The 18154-nt window shown below is 37.2% G+C and overlaps 1 protein-coding gene across 1 annotated transcript in view; it reads left to right on the top strand.

Moving 5' to 3' along the window:
- Window positions 1-17863, top strand: part of LOC127990870 (neuropilin-2-like) — an 80356-nt gene extending 62493 nt beyond the window's left edge. Inside the window, exons 13-17 of the mRNA XM_052591532.1 lie at window positions 2909-3168; window positions 3338-3431; window positions 5324-5356; window positions 13642-13701; window positions 15617-17863. Of these exons, the coding sequence (XP_052447492.1) occupies window positions 2909-3168; window positions 3338-3431; window positions 5324-5356; window positions 13642-13701; window positions 15617-15921 (752 nt within the window). The 3' untranslated portion in view covers window positions 15922-17863. The remainder of the gene's footprint in view (window positions 1-2908; window positions 3169-3337; window positions 3432-5323; window positions 5357-13641; window positions 13702-15616) is intronic.
- Window positions 17864-18154: the final 291 nt, after the last annotated feature.

The raw sequence follows: 18154 nt of genomic DNA on the forward strand, positions 1-18154 counted from the left end.
TCTGATTGACTTGGCAGGTATGCATTTAATCCACAGGTAATTTCAGGTCAGTTTAATCTCCATTCTATATTAATGCACTGCTTTAACTGATGCACAGAAACACACACATGCACAGAGAGAGAGAGAGAGAGAGAGAGAGAGAGAGAGACAGATCACAGATAGCTCTGTGCACATACAGAAACTTGCACAACCTCTAATCTAAATTCCACTCTCTTGTTTTCTAACTTTCTTGTTTTTGAATCAGTCTCTCTTTCTCTTCACCATTTATTTTTAATGAGTGCTCTTGTTGTGTAAATGTTTTTCTTTTGGTCCTGTTCTTCTCACTTCTCCTCCTCTTTCTGTTTCTCATCAGAGACGCTTTCCCATGTTCTCTTTCCCACACACATGCACACACTCATATGTTATACATGTTCATCCCACGGAACAGCTGTTGTTTTTTATGCAAACATATACCTTCCCACACTGTGTTACTTAGTATGCATTTGTGGATAAACAAATCTCTCAAGGATTTCTAGTGCTCTGAGTGGTTGCTTCATTCTTCAGAAAATGTATATAAACTTGAATTTATTTCTTGTGTTTATAAAAAATAGTTTCAGACAATTATTATTTTTTTATTTTTGTACTGTATCAGAGCATATTCGAAGTTCCTCAGTTTTTATGTGCTCTGCATCATGAAGCCCATCAATTGTTCCTTCTATCCTGACAAGATCTCTAGAGAAATACCTCAAAACAGGATATTACAGTACCACCTCCATGCTTTACTGTAGGAATGCTGTTATTTGGATGGTGAGCTGTATTGGATTTCCACTAGACATATCATTTGTTGTTGAGACAAAATAATACAATTTTTGTCTCATCTGCCTCAGAATCTTCAAGGTGTGTTTTGGCAAAGTTCAACCATGACTGCATGTGGCTTTTCTTAAGGAGTGGGTTTTTCTTGCAACCCTCCCATACAAGCCACATTTGTGGAGAATTTGTGATGTTGTTGCGTGCACACAATGAACTCTATTTGTCATGAATTCCTGCAGCTGCTTCAGAGTTGATGAACAGTTTCCTGCTGGTTCTTTCATCCAGTTTGGAGCGATGTCCCAATCCAGGGAGGTTCTGTGTTGAACCAACCTTCAACTTCTTAATATTAGAATTCACTGTGCTTCTAGGCATTGATAAAGCCTTTTAATTATAATTATTTTTTATCCATCTCCTGACTTGTGCCTGCACACAACTTTATCCCAGAGGTCTTTTGACAATAGCTTGCCAAGCATAGTTAATTGTTTGCTTCAGTTGCACTACCAAGGATTGAAATTCTCTAGGAAAGCTCTTTTCATACTGAGCATATCAAAATGACCACAGCAGATCACAGTTGAAAGTCAAATGGCTTTGTGTGTCATTGAGAAGGTGCTACACCTAACTGAGTTAAGTGATTTTTAAGAGGGGGTGATCTTTTTTTCCAACTCAGTGATTGTTTTTTTTTTTTAAATGCAATTTTAAAAACTTATATTTTTTTCTCACATGATCTTTCAGAAAACAAGGTGTTCAAGAAACATTTGCTATTATCAATTTTGAAAACAGTTGTGCTGCTTAACATTTGGTGGACAAAAGAAAAGCATTTATTTGAGAAAGCTTTTGTAAAGCAATTGTCATTACTATCACCTGTCATCAATTAAATGCATCCTTCCTGAATGAAAGATGCTGGATGATTATATTTAATGTGATGTAGACGGTGCTAAGCAATATTGTTTAATCATTTATTTTGTTCCAAAACCATTTAAAAGTGTACGAAGCATTCACATTGCCAGGCCTCCTTTCTGGAAGTTCAAAACCTCCTTATTTCAGTCGTGTGGCAAAGGGTTGAATCTGAGTATGTTTAATTGACTTCAGTGGTGCACATTCTCATAGAAAAGTGCATTTCCAACCCTCTATTCCAGTTCTTCACCTGCCTTCAGGTGGATTTCTGCACAGACTTCCATGTACTTAAAACCACTTTCAAGAGATCATTATTCGTTTCCCCCTATAAATGTAGTACTTACGTTCAAAAGGGGGATTTTTTTTTTACATAAATTAAAGATATTCACCCCCCCCCCCCCCTTCACATCTCCTCATAAATGCTTTCACAGTGAAGTTAAGGGGATTGTTATCCTAAACCTATTTTAAATTCATTGCCTTGGAATATTTTAAATGCTTTCTCTGAAAGATTTAACAAGCCGTGCCGACAGCTGCAAGGGTGTTATAGGTGCTTTCTGACACTTCTCAAAATGTTTAAGGCTCCAATAGGTCAGATGTCACTTCCTCGTCCAATCGGATCGTTCAGAGATATGCCGGCCGCCACCACATGCGCTTTTTTCAAGATCCTTTTGACCTTGAAACGTCTGGAAAGATTATTCACAAATGTATAGAGAGATAAAAGAGTGCGCACCTGTCTTTCCGCTCTTTCTTCACCGTGGGGGTCGTGCCTTGCTCCCACTTAACGCTCTTTCACTCTTGGCTTAGCAAACAGACACCTGCCATCACCTAAAGTGCCTACAGTAGAGCCTAGTGGGCGGCCATCGTTCACGAATGACACTAATACTAATGATGAGGTGCTTGACTTTTCCCACAATGACACCCTTGACTTTTCCGTATAATCACACAGCATGATGTTTAGATGGGTGGGACAAGAGAAACATGTTGCTTGGAAACACAATTTGGGTTCAGGAAGTGCTCGCTTGCTGTTTGATAAGTCAGGCCCACAGTGACACAAACCAGTCTGTTAAAATGTCATGTGCTGAATGGGACTTTCTGCCCAGCAGGGAATAAATAAGATTACATGCAACTACCCAAAAGGCTGCACTGTTTTCATCTGTCACTCGGTAGAAGCTAGTCAAATTGGGCAGACTGTGAGATAAGCTTTGCTGTGTCTGTTCTCTCACAGGTTTGGGAAACTACCTGTACATTGAGGCCAGTCCTGAGACGGTGGGCCAGAAAGCCCGGCTGTTCAGTCCCAGTGTGGATCCCGACACCGGACCTCTCTGCCTGATGATCTCCTATCAGTTGGAGAATCAGGGAACACTGAGGGTCCTGCTGCAGAATAAAGACCAAGAGGAAACCCTCCTCTGGTCCCTCCGTGGAGACCAGGAGCCCATTTGGAAAGAAGGACGGACCATCATACCTCGTTCTCCAAATGAATTTCAGGTAAGCAGATTAAACATAATAAACAGTCAAATAAAAAAAATTTCACCATGATTTCAGTAACGCTACCAAAACTCAATTAATACATAAAGGTTTATGTATTAATTGAGTTTTGGTAGCCTGGCCGATATTGTGGTGACATTTTTCTGTGTGCTCATATTTCATCACACAGGTGGTAATTGAAGGATTCTTTGAGGGTACCAAAGGCCACATCTGGATCGATAACATCCACATGAGTGTGAACACACCACTGGAAGAGTGTACTCGTAAGTGTATATGTTTCATCTTAGTTTTATCCTTTTATACTTTTTGTTGTTCATAGCAACAATTCAATCCAAACCCTTGCATTATCTCTACCAGATGTTTGTCCCCTGCTGCACTCTTTCTGGTTTCCTGTTAGGTCACTTTATCTATTCATTACAGATGGCACATATTCCAGATCCACCATTTCACCATAATTTGTTGAAATTCTCGCTCCAGCTCCATAAACCTCTCCATTTGCTGTGATCAAACCTAGGCATCACAGCTACTATCTCAAAGAGCTTCTTAAAATAGAATTTATTAACATGAAAGGAGGACACACACACAAAAAATAGTGCGGCTCGTTGTTTTACATCAAACGCAAAATGTAGAATCAAATCTAGGCCACAAATACCCATGGGCCCCAATGCTAATCTATGTTTCATTATTTCCTTTGCGCTTTTCCTTCCATGTTTGTAAACAGAGATTTTTTAACGGAATTATTAGTTGATAGCCCAGGCTTTTTAAAGGATGGATCTTGCACAGAAGCTTTGTGATTTAAGGTCTTAAAGACATCGAAATGTGACCATGTGCTCGCCGCATCTCTGATTCCCAATCCATGACTTGAAACCCTGATTTAGTCATTTTTGGCTCGCAGCATTGCCGCTTGGCTCGCTCTGAGGCTACAGGACTTGGTGGTTCATTTCGAATCCAAAAATTGGAAGCCTCCTGAGCTCGTGTTCCACCATGTGCCTGCTGTGATTCTTCCCAAAGCATGCTGGGAGAGTTCTTATCGAGCCGTGCAGTTGGACTTGCAGTTCCCTCCAAAAAGAGATCCCCGCGCCGCTGGCCCCCACGATACTTTCTCATCTTTTTCTAATTCTTTGCATTTCAAGAATTCAGGCAATCTTCTCCATCCTTCCATGTTTGCTCCTCAAAACAAAACCTTCACAACATGAAAAGTAGTTAAAACCTGAAAGCACACTTCTGTGCCAAAAAATTAAGAACCATAATGCCTATTCTGAAAACTGTATAGGGGATGGGACAAATAATTTAGCTGAAGGAAAAATGCTTTTAAACAATAGCATTTGGTAACAGCACTCAAAACAGGTCCAGGTCATAACTATAAAAAAGCAAGGACTCTGAACATCTTTTGCATTGCCACATTATTTTTATGACCATTTATAACCTCATGGAATATTTATACTTTAAGAAAAAAAAATTTCAACAACAACAGCACCGTTAAAAATGATCTAATGAAAGTAAAAAGTGATGTGGAAAACTCAGAAATGGTGAACACTTACGGGATGTGAGATAGACACTTTCCCATATGTATTAATCTATATACGTTACCATCTAGAATGTTTGATTTAAAAATATCATTTCCTGGAAAAAGTTAGTCTTTTGTACATCATGGTAGTATTTGTCCTTATATTTTACAACATGTATATGCAACAAAACTTGATACTAGGTTTGTTTTGCATGATAATAATAATAATTGATGATGGTAAAAGTATTAATAATTGATAATAATGGGGCTATTATTATTATACAAACTATTTTTTTCACAATTGAGAATAGTGAATTGCAAAAAACTCAAGTATACTTTCAGTCGGATTACAGTAATGAGATTTTTATGTAAATGTGCTTAATTATCACAAAATCTTCATGGTTCTTATTTCTTTTGATTTAAGGGTGAAGTATTTCAGGAACCATCTTAGTTTGTTCCTTTTGTGGTCTTTTATGCAGGTTATTCATTATGTTATGAAGTTCGGTGCATGTTTTCAGAGTCATCAGCATCTGATACAGTAAGGCATGTATGTACCCTATGGTTAACCTTACATTACATATTAACATTTTGCTCTATTTGTCTTTCTCTCTTTATCTTCCTCTCCTCATCCTTCTCTTCCTCATCTAGAGCCTTTTGTCGCGTTCCCTCCAGACATGACCGGTGAGTTTAAACTCTCTGCCTTTGGTGTGAATGTTTGCACTTCCTGCTCTCTGCCCTGCTCAGCAGTTTACAGGGATGGTTTAGGGTTCGTTTTACTTCTTAGCATGTAGTATTTATGCAGTGATTTGAGGAGCCTGGGTTTGGGTCGGTTATTTGAGGGGACCAATCCATTTCTCACATTTTATTTTGTTTTTATTTATTTTTACAGTGTGGTTAAGATCCCAATTGGGAAAGATGCTCAAACATGGTCAGGCTGCTAAACTTGTGAGGCTGTTTACAAGGTTACGTACTTTGATGTTCAAGAAAAAAACATTTCACCTACATGTCACTTCAAAATTATATGACTTGCTTCTTGCGAGAAATATTTCAGTCACTATTCATGTCCCTTCTGTCACAGCTTTAAAATCTCATTCAGGTTTTTTCAATATTTTATAATTTGATATCATTGACTATTTGTATGACTCCTAACTAGATGGGCATCCTGTCAGTCTATTTTTGAGGCATCTTTCTCCTTTCAGCCATGCTAACATTTATGCAATCCTATAGTCATGGAAATACTTTAGTGTTTAAACATTCTTAAAGTGCCCCTATTATGCCAATTATAAGGTTTCTAATGTTGTTAGACACTTTATATGTGCATTTAATATTACATCATTTTCCAACGATTCTCAAATGATGCATTAAAAGCAATTCTAAGATTCAGTCTCTCTTAAACCCCCTTTTCCCTGAGCTTACTCTGCTTTAATTGATCAGATGTCCCTGTCTTCAACGTATAGCATGTGTCGGAAACGATAAACCCAATTCCATAGTTCCATATTTTGAACACTGGATAGAAAATATAAAAAAATATTATTTGTAATATTTACAGGCTCTGATTCAATGGAACCAGTTCGTTCAAATAAACAGATCCATCTTTCAAGAGCAACCCAACAGGCACTGGACATTTATATATCATTAGATTGACGTTGGGTATGACGTCGGGCAGACGTTGCATTTTGGTTGAAAATGAAAATCGCGTTGACGTCAGTTTTTGAACAGATTTAACGTTGGTTACGATTTGGTTACACAACCTAAAAATAACAAAATATCAATGTCAGCTGAAGTCGGTATTGAACATCAATTTAACATTGACATTAGAAACATTTTCAGTAAATTTTGGTCACCGGACGTCGCAACTGAAAATTAACCAAATATCAATGTCTTATGACGTTGTGTGCCTGCTGGGAAGTGTTTTGTAAATCCTGTGTTGAACTCCCCGAGATTAGAGAAGCAGTTGTCAGTAAAATGGCGTGTTTGAGGGTGGGTCAAGTTGTTCGCGACAGGCCGAGCCGAATTGGGATTCAAATTACTAATGACTCGTTTCAGCAAATTGGTCGCTCTTAAAGGGTATTTGAATAAGACATTTGATCTCTAAAATGTATAGATTTGTTTATGAATGGTTGGTCATGCATTAACTTCATCTAGACCTGTTTGCAGTATCAGAACAAAATTGCTTTTATTGTGTCTAAAATACATTATAGGCATAACGTGGACAGCTATAAATTGCCTCTTTATAGAACTGTTGAATAAAAGCAATATCATAGTCATGATCTTGCATTTATTTCAAAAGTTGGTACCAGACATAAAAAAGAACATTCGGTTCAAAAAATGTAATAATAAAAAATCCTTATATTTAATCACAAACAACCAGAAAAGTCATGGGAATTGTCAGAAAGGTGTAGGATCCCTCAAGATCAGAGTATTTGTCAGTGTATACAGACATGGACTCCAGTCCAGCAATGGACACTGAAATAGTAAGATGTTTTTTGTTTTATATTTGGGGCTCCATTTCATTATTTTAGAAATTTATATTTTTTTTACAAATTTGCATCGGCAAGAATACCCAAACAAGCTTCCAGCATATTAGTTCCTCCACTTTCTTCCATGAAATGAGTGTCAATAAAAGACAGGCAGAGCCAAGTTGCTCTCCCTAATGAGTGACTCAGTCATGTTCCGCAGCTGAATATAGCATAACAAGATGTCTGCCTGTGCTGGGTTCTGCTCAGATGGCAGCATTGCATCAGAGACTCAGGATATGTCTTGTAGAAATCCCTGGGGAACCGTTTTTTTTGTTTTGTTTTTTGTTTTTCTCAAATGTTCGCTTTTCACACGGTGCTTACTAATCTGTGAGATAGACAAAGCAGAGCTGACAAAAATCTCTGCTTCGACTTGTGTGATTGATATATTTGTTACTATTTTGGTTGTTTTCGTGGAGATTTAGGATTGTTTTTGTTTTGTTTTTTGTCTGTCAGACATTGCTTAAAGTTCGCAAAATTTTTAGTCAACATGGCATCACGTTGGCTTTCTAGAGCCACTAAAGTCATCCAGTATCTTTGTGGTTGGTGTGAAAATGAGCATATCACAACTCTTGGATTGTTAAACTAGGTGGTTTTTCAGTTATTGCACTGGCAAACTGAATGTATGCAGATCAAGTCAAATATATAGTGATTTTATTTTTTCAAGATATTACATATGTACTGTAGTTCCATATATAAACATTTTATTTTATTAAATTTTTTATCTGTTTATATATTTATTAACCTTTTAAATGTATGTATTTATTTATTTATTTATTCAGTTAGTTATGTGTGCATTAATATAATTTCTTATAGTTCAGTTAATGATAATTAGTGATCATCAAATTAGGCGTTAAAAAAAATTCAACCCTATATATATATATATATATAAATTAGGGCCGGGACTCGATTAAAAAAAATGAATCTAATTAATTAGAGGCTTTGCAATTAATTAATCGAAATTAATCGCATTTCAATCGCATAGAAATATTTGACCTGAGAACAGTGAGAAGTAATTTTTTTTCACATGGATTTATAGTAAACCATTGAATAATGACTGAATACATAAGCTTAAGCAACAAAATATTGATTATTTTTGTTCAACCAAGTCTAGCAGACCAGTGCAATTTTTGCCATGAATTGTAGCAATAGCATATTTAGAAACAATTTAGAAATAGTACATTTCAGAAATTCAGGAAGCTTATAGGTGCTGGAACCTTCTGTAAAGTGTTTTTTTAAGTAAAACACAATACTGTCAATTACATTCAGAACATTGGAAACACTGACTATTAGAAAACATCTCTCTGTTGCTTCAGAGGCCATAACATACTCCAACTCTCAAAGTCCAACTCTCAATAACCTTGGCCAAAACATTAAAGAGTTCAACATAAACTATAATAATAAATAAAAATAATACATAGTTCAACATAAAGTGTAAAGTCCACGCTAGCTGCTATATGTTTTGCGTTGAGGTGATACTTGAGGCTCGATGTGCTGCGGTGATATGCGAACCAGTATAATCGGTCCGCCGAAACTCATCCAGTGAGAAACGTTCTGCGGTGCAAAAAAAAGTTATTAAAAATGCGGTATTTTTTTCTGTAATTAATTAATCTTAGTTAACGCTTATTTTTTGTGTAATTAATTAATCTCAATTAACGCATTAAAGTCCCGGCCCTAATATAAATAAAAGTGGTGCAACTAGTTACAAGTTGCATTTTTTAGCCACTCTAAATGTAATTACTGATAAGGAAAACCTGAATAGGCATAGCAGATTGTTGAAAGTTAGATGGACAGAAACATAAATCAATTTCATAATGTAATAATAATTGGTGTACTTGTCAAAATTGGAGCAAGACCGTGCAAAAACAAAAAAAAAACAAAGAAAATTACAAATTGTCAGTTTGTAATCTCACTTTCAATCCATTTATGATATATATAGTTATGCATCACAATGCAGTGATAAAGCAATCACAAACTCCTGCAGTGATCAATTATTTCAGCATTCTTCAAGAACCAGAAGGCCAAACTGAGGGAGAACAGAATGCATGTGCCTCTGCTTGGCAAAACAGCTTCTTGTTTTGAATGCGGCCCAATGTACCCCTAAGACATAACGGTTTTGAGAACTACCAACACTTTTTGTCATGTTGCCACCTGCCCTTTAAGTATTCCTGGAGAGCCACTTGTCCCAATGCAAAAAAAAAAATCCAGTCTGATTTATAGTACGGAATTCCCACTCCCCAGGACTAAAGCGGGGCAGTCTTTATTTGCAACATACTTGGAGTCTGACTCGGGTTGACTGTTTGAAAGCACGTTACATAACAGCACTGCATTTTTTTAAGCACTGCCATTGTTTCACTGTACATTATGCTATGCAGCCAAACGTAGATCCCGCAGCAAGTATTCTCAACTCAAAAGAGATTATTTCATGGTGATTTCGAACAGTGAAACATGGAGCATGAAGCTTCTGCTCTTCATGATTGAATGCCAAAACAGTCAATACAGCATCTTTTATGGCATTAGTATGTTTGCATTTAAATCTAGCAGTAGTGTGGTGTGTTTCACAGTTTGTATATCTCTCCACCAGGGGGAGCCCTACCTGGCAAGAGTGAGCCAACAATAGATACGCTGTCAGTACCACCTGTTTTGCCCAACTGGTATTACATAATGGCTGGTGGAGGAGCCATCTTGTTCCTGGTCATTGTCATTGTCATGGCCGTTAGCTGTCGCCATCTTACAGCCAGGAGGAACCAACCCACAATGGCCTACTACAGCCCCCACAGTGCACATTACCCGAACGGCGGCGTGCAAAGGGCAGGGGTGACACCCAAGTTGACTGTATGGGTTGAGAAGGGCGATGGGAATTCCTACTGGTGAGACACCAGGACTAAAAGTTTGAAAGTTTGCCTGCAAATGGCGACTTCATGATGGAAGTCCTCGATGAAAGCAGATTTCAGACTTGGAGGAGAACCTCAAAGAACACTCCCAGATGCTTGGATTCGGATGCATCCAGATGAACCCAACACTTCAATTTTTCTGCTTCCTCGTTCTGTTCCTGTTCCTTTCTTTCTTTGATACTGACAACCCTGTCTTAGTGTGCTCAGCTTGTTTACCACATCTAGCCAGCTCATACTCATCTGGAGGGACCTTCTTCAAAGGCGAATTTGTATCCAGCCTAATGATGGACGCCAAGCCAAGAGGACGTGTTATCCACTGACCTCAATCACTGATCCTGGACTGACTTTGATCCAGTGTTACTATACTTATGTTAAATCAATGTGATTGGACAAGGTCAGAACATTGGGGAGTTTAGAGCTGTTGTGGACATGCCACAATGTTTGCACTTTGACTAGTCCCTGAGATTGATTACGAGTACTTTACCTTATTATAGCAGAACATGGGAACAGACTTTTGGTGAAAGAGAGAACATGAAGCTTTCAGATAAATGAAAGCATACAGACGGAGGCTCCATTACTGAGAATGTGCTTCATGGCACTTTTTGAATACAACGCAAGCATGATATAATTAGCAATAAGGGAAGGTGAAGTACTGCATAAAAGGGTTCTGCATGTAAACATCTTGAGTTAAGTCTGATAAACTGAGAGTCCACCAAAGATGATATAAACATATACGCTGTCGTGATTGAACAGTGCCTTTAAAGTCAACCTGAAATCAAAATTGAGTTTCTTCACACAACTTCTTGGTCTTATTGTGAATGACTGATCAGTGCATTGTTATTATAAAGAGAAAACATGTTTGTGTAATGAGTTTCCTTTTTCCTCTGTTGTTGCTTAGATCATGCCAATTATTGGTTAATACTATTGGTAACACTTGTTTTAGGCTGCACTTGTAAGTAATACAGCCTTCCTAAAACCATATCAATAGATTAATGTCAGTTGTCATTAATGTAATAAAGAGTGCTTTAGTAATTCCAAACAAAAATAGATTTGACCAGTAAATGTAGACATTGGGATTCCCAATTAAAAAGCATCTTTTTTTTTATATATTTTTTTTTTTTTTGGAAATACATCATGAAACTAAAAGGCATAGCAAATGTTCTTTCATGTTGACTTTAAAGGCATGGTTTCACATCAGTGTGCTTAACTTAAATGAAGAGATGGCGCCACCAATGAGATAAGAGAATCATGTTTTGTGTTTGCTTCTGTGCTCTCTGTGTCAGTATCTTGGTTATTCCTTTCTATCTTGCATTTCCCACATTTTTTCCCAAAGATGCCCCAAAACTGTGTTGGCGTGGGTAATTCTGAGCAAATTCTTGCTGGTGTGGAGGCTCCAAAAACAAGTCCCATGAAAAAAGACAGCAATTTCCTTTTTCCATCTCCATGCGTTGAGGAAGCACTGAGCACTGGGGTGGGAGAGAACTTGTGCAGATATCAACACCTGGAAGCAATTTTTGTTCATTGAAGCATCATGATGCTTCAAGAATGTTTAGCAGTAAATGCAGTCCAAGACTGGCATATGCTTTTTCATAACCATGTTGAATCATTCACTGAATTGAGCTGTCATTCAATTTTATAGGTTATAATAATCAGTTCTGTATTAGGTGAGCACCACAAACATACTGTGGCAGTACCATTTGATTATCACATGCACATGCTGTAGTATTTAAACAGTACTCCAAGGTATTACAGTAGTACAAAGCAGTATTAAAGGAATAGGTCACCCCCAAATGAAAACTCACTGTCATGTTATTCCAGACTTACATGACGTTCATACTTCTGAGGAAATGTTCTGAAGAACGTTCATGCCGCTTCTATTATGTAAGTGGTAGTGGCAAAACAAAATCTCAACGTAGATCATAAAAGTAGTTTGTATGAATAGAAATCATCTGAAGTCATTCATTTTGTGTGAGCCAGAATAAAGTTAAACGCACAGGTTTGGCATGACTTTAGGATGAGTAAATAATGACAGAATTATCATTCTCTTGTGAACTGTGTCTTTAAGGACATCCAGCAGATCTAGAATAAGGACTAAAGCTTTAAGAAGTATAGAGCTTTTCAAAATGGAACTACTGCCATTTCCTGCTGTGAGGTGGTAAGGGATGTTTTTGGCACCGTCATGCAACGTGCTTTTAAAGCAAGCACTTTATCACTCTTTTCTTCCCTAAACCGTGTCCCCCCTTCTTTATTCACTCTTAATATTTTTTAATTAGTTAATGGACCAGATACCATTTATTAAAGCTGCTATAGGTGTTTTGTCTCCTGCCCCGTGTCTCTCGTCGACACGGCCAAATAGCCATTCTTCTTAGGCTCTTAAATGCATCACATATACTGAACCGAGAAGCTTCTGATAAAGCAAAACAGCCTATTTTTCATAGATGATGATGATGTCATCTCAGGGGTTGTCGAACAGTCTACAGAGTTTTCCTCTAAGATGGGATAGATGGGTGGAAGAGATTGCTCACAATGGATCTAGTCAGGCTACCATCTTCACATCTGTGAGGCGTGAGCTCTCACATTGATTTCTCTGCTTTTAGACACAGCGGGCTCCGACTTGGACATATTTGGAACAAAACGACCTGATTCATAAAGCTATTTGAAAGTTATGGGCCTTTTATTGTACTGCAAAGCTTACTTAGGTGGTGGAGGTGGTGGTGATTTTTCTGATACAAACTATGAATTTAATTATAATGATAATGATGATGCACTTTGCTTTATAAAAGTACCTTCTAACTGTGGTCAGCCTATACCTCAAACTTTGAAATTAGTAAATTGTTTAAAATGCGAATGTGAACAGAATATTTTTGCTTGAAGAATTTGTGTCCTGAAAAACCTGCTTTTAAAATATGACAATAAAATATTATTTTTCTAATCGTCATTTCTTTTTATATCTATTTATATCATACTTTTATGTCTATTGTAGAAACAAAAGATACTTGCCTATTTTTGCTGCCATATTTGTGTTCCTTTAATCTGTAAATGCTGGAGTGCTTCAATTAGTAATTATGTAGGTCACACAATGCTATTCTCTGTACTCTGTGATTATGTTACATATCTTGTGTCCCTTTAAAAATTTATGATTTACCTTTAAGTCTCAAAATATACTTATACTAGATTATACTCTTTATACTCTATACTAGATTTCACACAAGTATGTGAATGCAAACACTTCGAGTTGAACAAACTTTCACAAGTCATTGTGTTCTCAGAGTTGTCACTATAGCAAGAGTTAGTGTAAATTATCAAGTTAGTTAGCTGTAAAGTCTTGACACGTTTATAGCTAGTTATCTGAATTCTGAGTAATCTAATGTTCTTATGATTTGAAGGTGACTATCACCCTATTTTGTACTAAAGTTTGTTAATTCAAGAATGCATGCTATATTTTCATTCATATATATATTCATTAATAATAATTTTGAGCACTTTTTAAGCACAAAATACATCATTTTGAGTCATCTTATTGATTTTAATACAATGTCTACATTTCTATCCACAGTTAAAAAACCAGCGGTCGGAAATGGGCGTCTCTTCAATGGGAAGGACCACATAAATGCAGGTTAGTTCCCATTTTTTCTTCTAGGTTTTCAGATTAGTCAAAAATAGATGGTTTGGACATATTTAAAGTGAACATGAAATCAGAATACACCCTAATTACTTACACATTGCATGTTTATGGTCTAATTGTGAATGCTTTGTCCGTGCAAATTATCAGTCCATTCAATTTCCAATCTTTTTTTCTCTTTGGATATACTGTGTATTTGAAAATACGTCACATTATGTAATTAAATGTGTTGCAAATGCCGCTTCCAAGTCTTTTTTTTTTCACAAACTGTGGAGCTCCACAGTGCATCTGTGCAAATGTTTGTATGGATAGAGCTGACATGCTTGTGTGGGTATGTACGTGTTTGTTCACATTCACATCGCCCTCACCCCGCATTTCTGCAGGAAAAAAATAATCAAAAAAACATCTACAGTTATCAGACTTTCCGCTCTTCCTTTCCTGCTATCACACAGTAGGAATCCATCTAACTTATAAAGATGTCTTTGTTTTGCCTCTTAAATAAATAAATAATAAAGACAAGGATGAGTTAATTACCAACTGAAATCTGTTCATTCTTACAGACTGTCAGCCCCCTCCGTCTGTCTTTCTTTCATTCTCCCAACTTCCTTTATCAATGTCTTCCATCTTTTTCTCATTTTCCCTCTACTCTTAATACAATGTAATGAAGTCTGTGTTTAGCTCACACTCTACACAAGCTGTCAATCACCTCACCAAGCCATTTGTTGGAACTAAAAGGGCAAAACTTCAATAAAATGCAACAGATATCAGTCAAAGTGCAAAGGCCGCTCAGCTGGTGCGAATTTTGGCATCATCTCGCTGTCAGAAGCAGCCTAATTAAGCCTAATGCAACCGCTAGCAAGGCACAGGGTGCCACAAAAGTGTTTACGACTTAGTTTTGTCAGCTGAAAACAGCCGATACTGTTCTCCCTCAGACCATTAGTTGGTTAGATGTGGCTTCCTCCATTGGATACTGTGGGAAAACAAACACACAAACTTCTGTTTAGCCTCCAAAGGCTGTAGTGTTGAACAAAACATGCTTACAAATACATACTGTAATGCCACTGATTACTATATTAAGTTACCAAGATATATGGTATACCATGATCTTTAAAGTACTTTGAAGTACCATGGTATTATTTCCAAAAAAAAAAAAAATACCATTGTATAAAGGCTTCATAATACCATTGTACTTTTTGTTTGTCCTACCATGGTGTTTTTAACGTTTGCCGTGTAAATACTGTGGTATGGAGGTTTACGTGCAACAGACTTCAGTATTCTGTAAAACAGGTCTTTTGTATGTGCTTCATTAAATATGGAGCTGTTTTACTCAAGATGCCTTCAGAGTGTATATCGAAAATGAGCATAACTGATTTCTGTTACATAAGTGGATTGAGATCTTAGTTTTAATATCCTGTGTTTGTTTTTTTTTTTTCACTAAACTTAGGATATTAAAATTGAATAAAATGGCAACAATAACAGCTAGCTAGTTTAGCTTATTACCATAGATATCGCTATCAGATCATACTGCTGTTAACAATTTCTGACAATCGAATGTGATGAGATCTGAATTCTGGATTTGGTTAGGTGACATTTGACATATACCCCATCCTTAATAGTACCACTGATCGCCATAAAAAAAAAAAAAAAAACATGGTACATGAATTTCAGAAGCAAAATACATTTCATAGTACTATGGTATTACCATCTAATGCCACCACATTACCATGGTATCACCACAGTACGCTTTGTAAGTCTACCATCTGATACCGTCACTGTTTTTGGAGTGAGATCACACCCCTTCAAAAATACTGTTGTATAACCGTGGCATCATGTCCAAAAACAAAAGTGTATGTTCATGAGATTGTTAATACACATCTTTATGTGCTTTCCCTTTTTCTTGTTGTTGTAGGTTACCAGTTTCCAGAGTGGAGCACAGCCGAAACGCCATCAGAACCTCCGGTGACACACGTAGACGATAAGGACAACACATGGCTGTACTCTCTGGACCCCATCCTCCTGACCATTATTGTCATGAGCTCCCTGGGCGTTCTTCTAGGTGCTGTGTGTGCCGGCCTCCTTCTTTACTGTACCTGCTCATATGGAGGCTTGACGTCACGTTCGTCTAACACTTTGGAGAACTACAACTTCGAGCTGTATGATGGGATTAAGCACAAAGTGAAGCTTAACCAACAGCGCTGCTGCTCCGAGGCTTGAGTAAAACAGACGGGGAGGTATCAAGTATCTTAAAATGACCTCTAAATAACCCGATTTGACTCTTTGAAGAGACGAGCCTCATCTCTTAGTATTCCTGGAATGCATGTCCATCTCAGCTGGAAAGCTCCTGGACTGAACTTTTCCTGGAGCTTATTTTCCAAGCAGTTGTGCTTATTCAGCTCTAATGCTGCTGCCAAGGACTTCCTTGTCTTTCACTGGATTACATCAAAAGTGGAGAGTTTTGTGCCACAAGGATCAAAACCTTTTCCAGGGATCAGCCTCAAAACAAATGTTGATACATATCAATGTTCTGCTATTCCAAAAAGAGGAGAGTATATCATCTTAGATTTCTAAGAAGTCTAGTTTTTAAAATGGATGATTTGTTGCTGGACTTTCAAGCCACAAACTTCTGTCCCCCATTATTCCCAAAAGTACATTTTGTGGCCTAGATTGTTGTGCATTGTTTTTAAAGGCTTTGGGTTTAATCTTGCTTAATTGTTTTCCCTCAAAGAGACGTTTAGTAGCCCAGGGTGCCCAGATTATATGTCATTCTTATTGAGTGTTTACAACCCATTGCTTTCAGCCAACCGTTTGTTTCTATTGTCAGTCTTGACAGCTTGGAAATGGAAAAGTAAGACAGATTAAGGGTTCTTAGATTTAGTTTTTGGCACAGTGTGTTTTGTGGATTGTTAAAAAAAGAAAAAAAAAAGAAAAGGAACACTTGTTTGAAACGACTGAGGATTTTGTCAGTGCAACCTATGGATTGCTGTAAGTGGGAGACAAAGACTGCCAAGCTATTGTGTGGGATTTGAGCTAGCAAACAGGTATTAAATAATGTGAAATGGGTTGAAAGGCTGACAGATGAAGGTATAGGTTTGAAATACAGTTTCTGTTATTTTTATTTATTAATTTAAATTTTTATTATTTTATTATTTTTTTTACTCTGGGCATTAAAGAATGCAACAGTTATTAGCTCAGAGAACTTCAGGTCCACTGCTTGTATTTTGAAAAATGAAAGATCATTTTCGAAAATAGACTCAAATCGACACCTGCAGAATCATCTTCAGTTTATCTTGGCTCTTGGGTTTTACACATCAAAATGAATGTTTAAAGGTCCGTGAGAGATAAAATAGTTTAGATTGGGATCAATTAAAAAAAACATATACAGACATATTTAATATATTTTCTTTAGATCAATTTTTAGAGGCATAGATGAGTGTTACAAAACCAGTGGTCAGTGGTTTACTCAGTGGGTTACATTTACTCACCATAAAACAATAAATCAACATTTATTGATCATTTAGGTTATGTGCAAACCAGTAAGTGCTTAGCACAGAGCCTTGAGGATCTCCAGTGGATTCATGTAAACCATACAGAAGTTATATCCTCTGTTTCATTCCCAGTCTTTTACTCAGTTTGTTTCCATGATTAGACTTTATGTTAACAGGAGACAGGTTTGGTTATAAAACTGCTCCCCTGTGGTTTTCAAAGACTGGAAAAAGGTGGAATACAGATACTGTAAATCTTTACCTATTTGCTCAGATGGGATTCCCCACTCTCCATACCTGCTTAAAAATGCATTGTTGGAGTTGGTGGAAATAAATGCACCCAAAGCACACTACGCCTTTGCTGAAGACGACACGTTATTAGAGTCTGGGATCTTTGATATGGAGTTTTGAGGATATGATACTTATCTTCTTGAAGACTCTTGCTACTGGACCCCTGGACTTTTGCAAGTGCCTTGGAGTCATTCTGTTCCAGCCTCGCTATGAACCTGAAAAAGACTGCTTTGGAGCGTTCTTCTGTCTTAAACACTCAAAATACTTGAGAATCACAGCACTGGGTAGAATTCCAGTCTCTCTTTGGACACTTTGTACAGAAAATGTGCTTTTTATGACAATGATTATTGTTATTATGATTATTTAATAAAGGATTGTTAACATATTGTGTTGATGTGGTGTTGAACATTCACAGGTGGCTCCATGAGGAACATTTCAAGGTGACTGAGTTTGATGTTTTATGATGAGTATCGAGTTTTAAGGTTACAAGAGCAGGGGCATGTAGGATTGATAAATGATAGTACTTTAGCACTGCTCAACAGACTCACATGCATGCAGTTACAGTAAAATACCAGACCAGTACATAATGTACCTCCACTGACAACAAGATAAGTCCATCAATAGAACCTTTGACTCCAATAAATATCAACACATTCAGCTATAAAAAAGCATAC

This window comes from Carassius gibelio, chromosome A1, assembly GCF_023724105.1.
Source record: "Carassius gibelio isolate Cgi1373 ecotype wild population from Czech Republic chromosome A1, carGib1.2-hapl.c, whole genome shotgun sequence".
Classification (NCBI taxonomy): Eukaryota; Metazoa; Chordata; class Actinopteri; order Cypriniformes; family Cyprinidae; genus Carassius; species Carassius gibelio.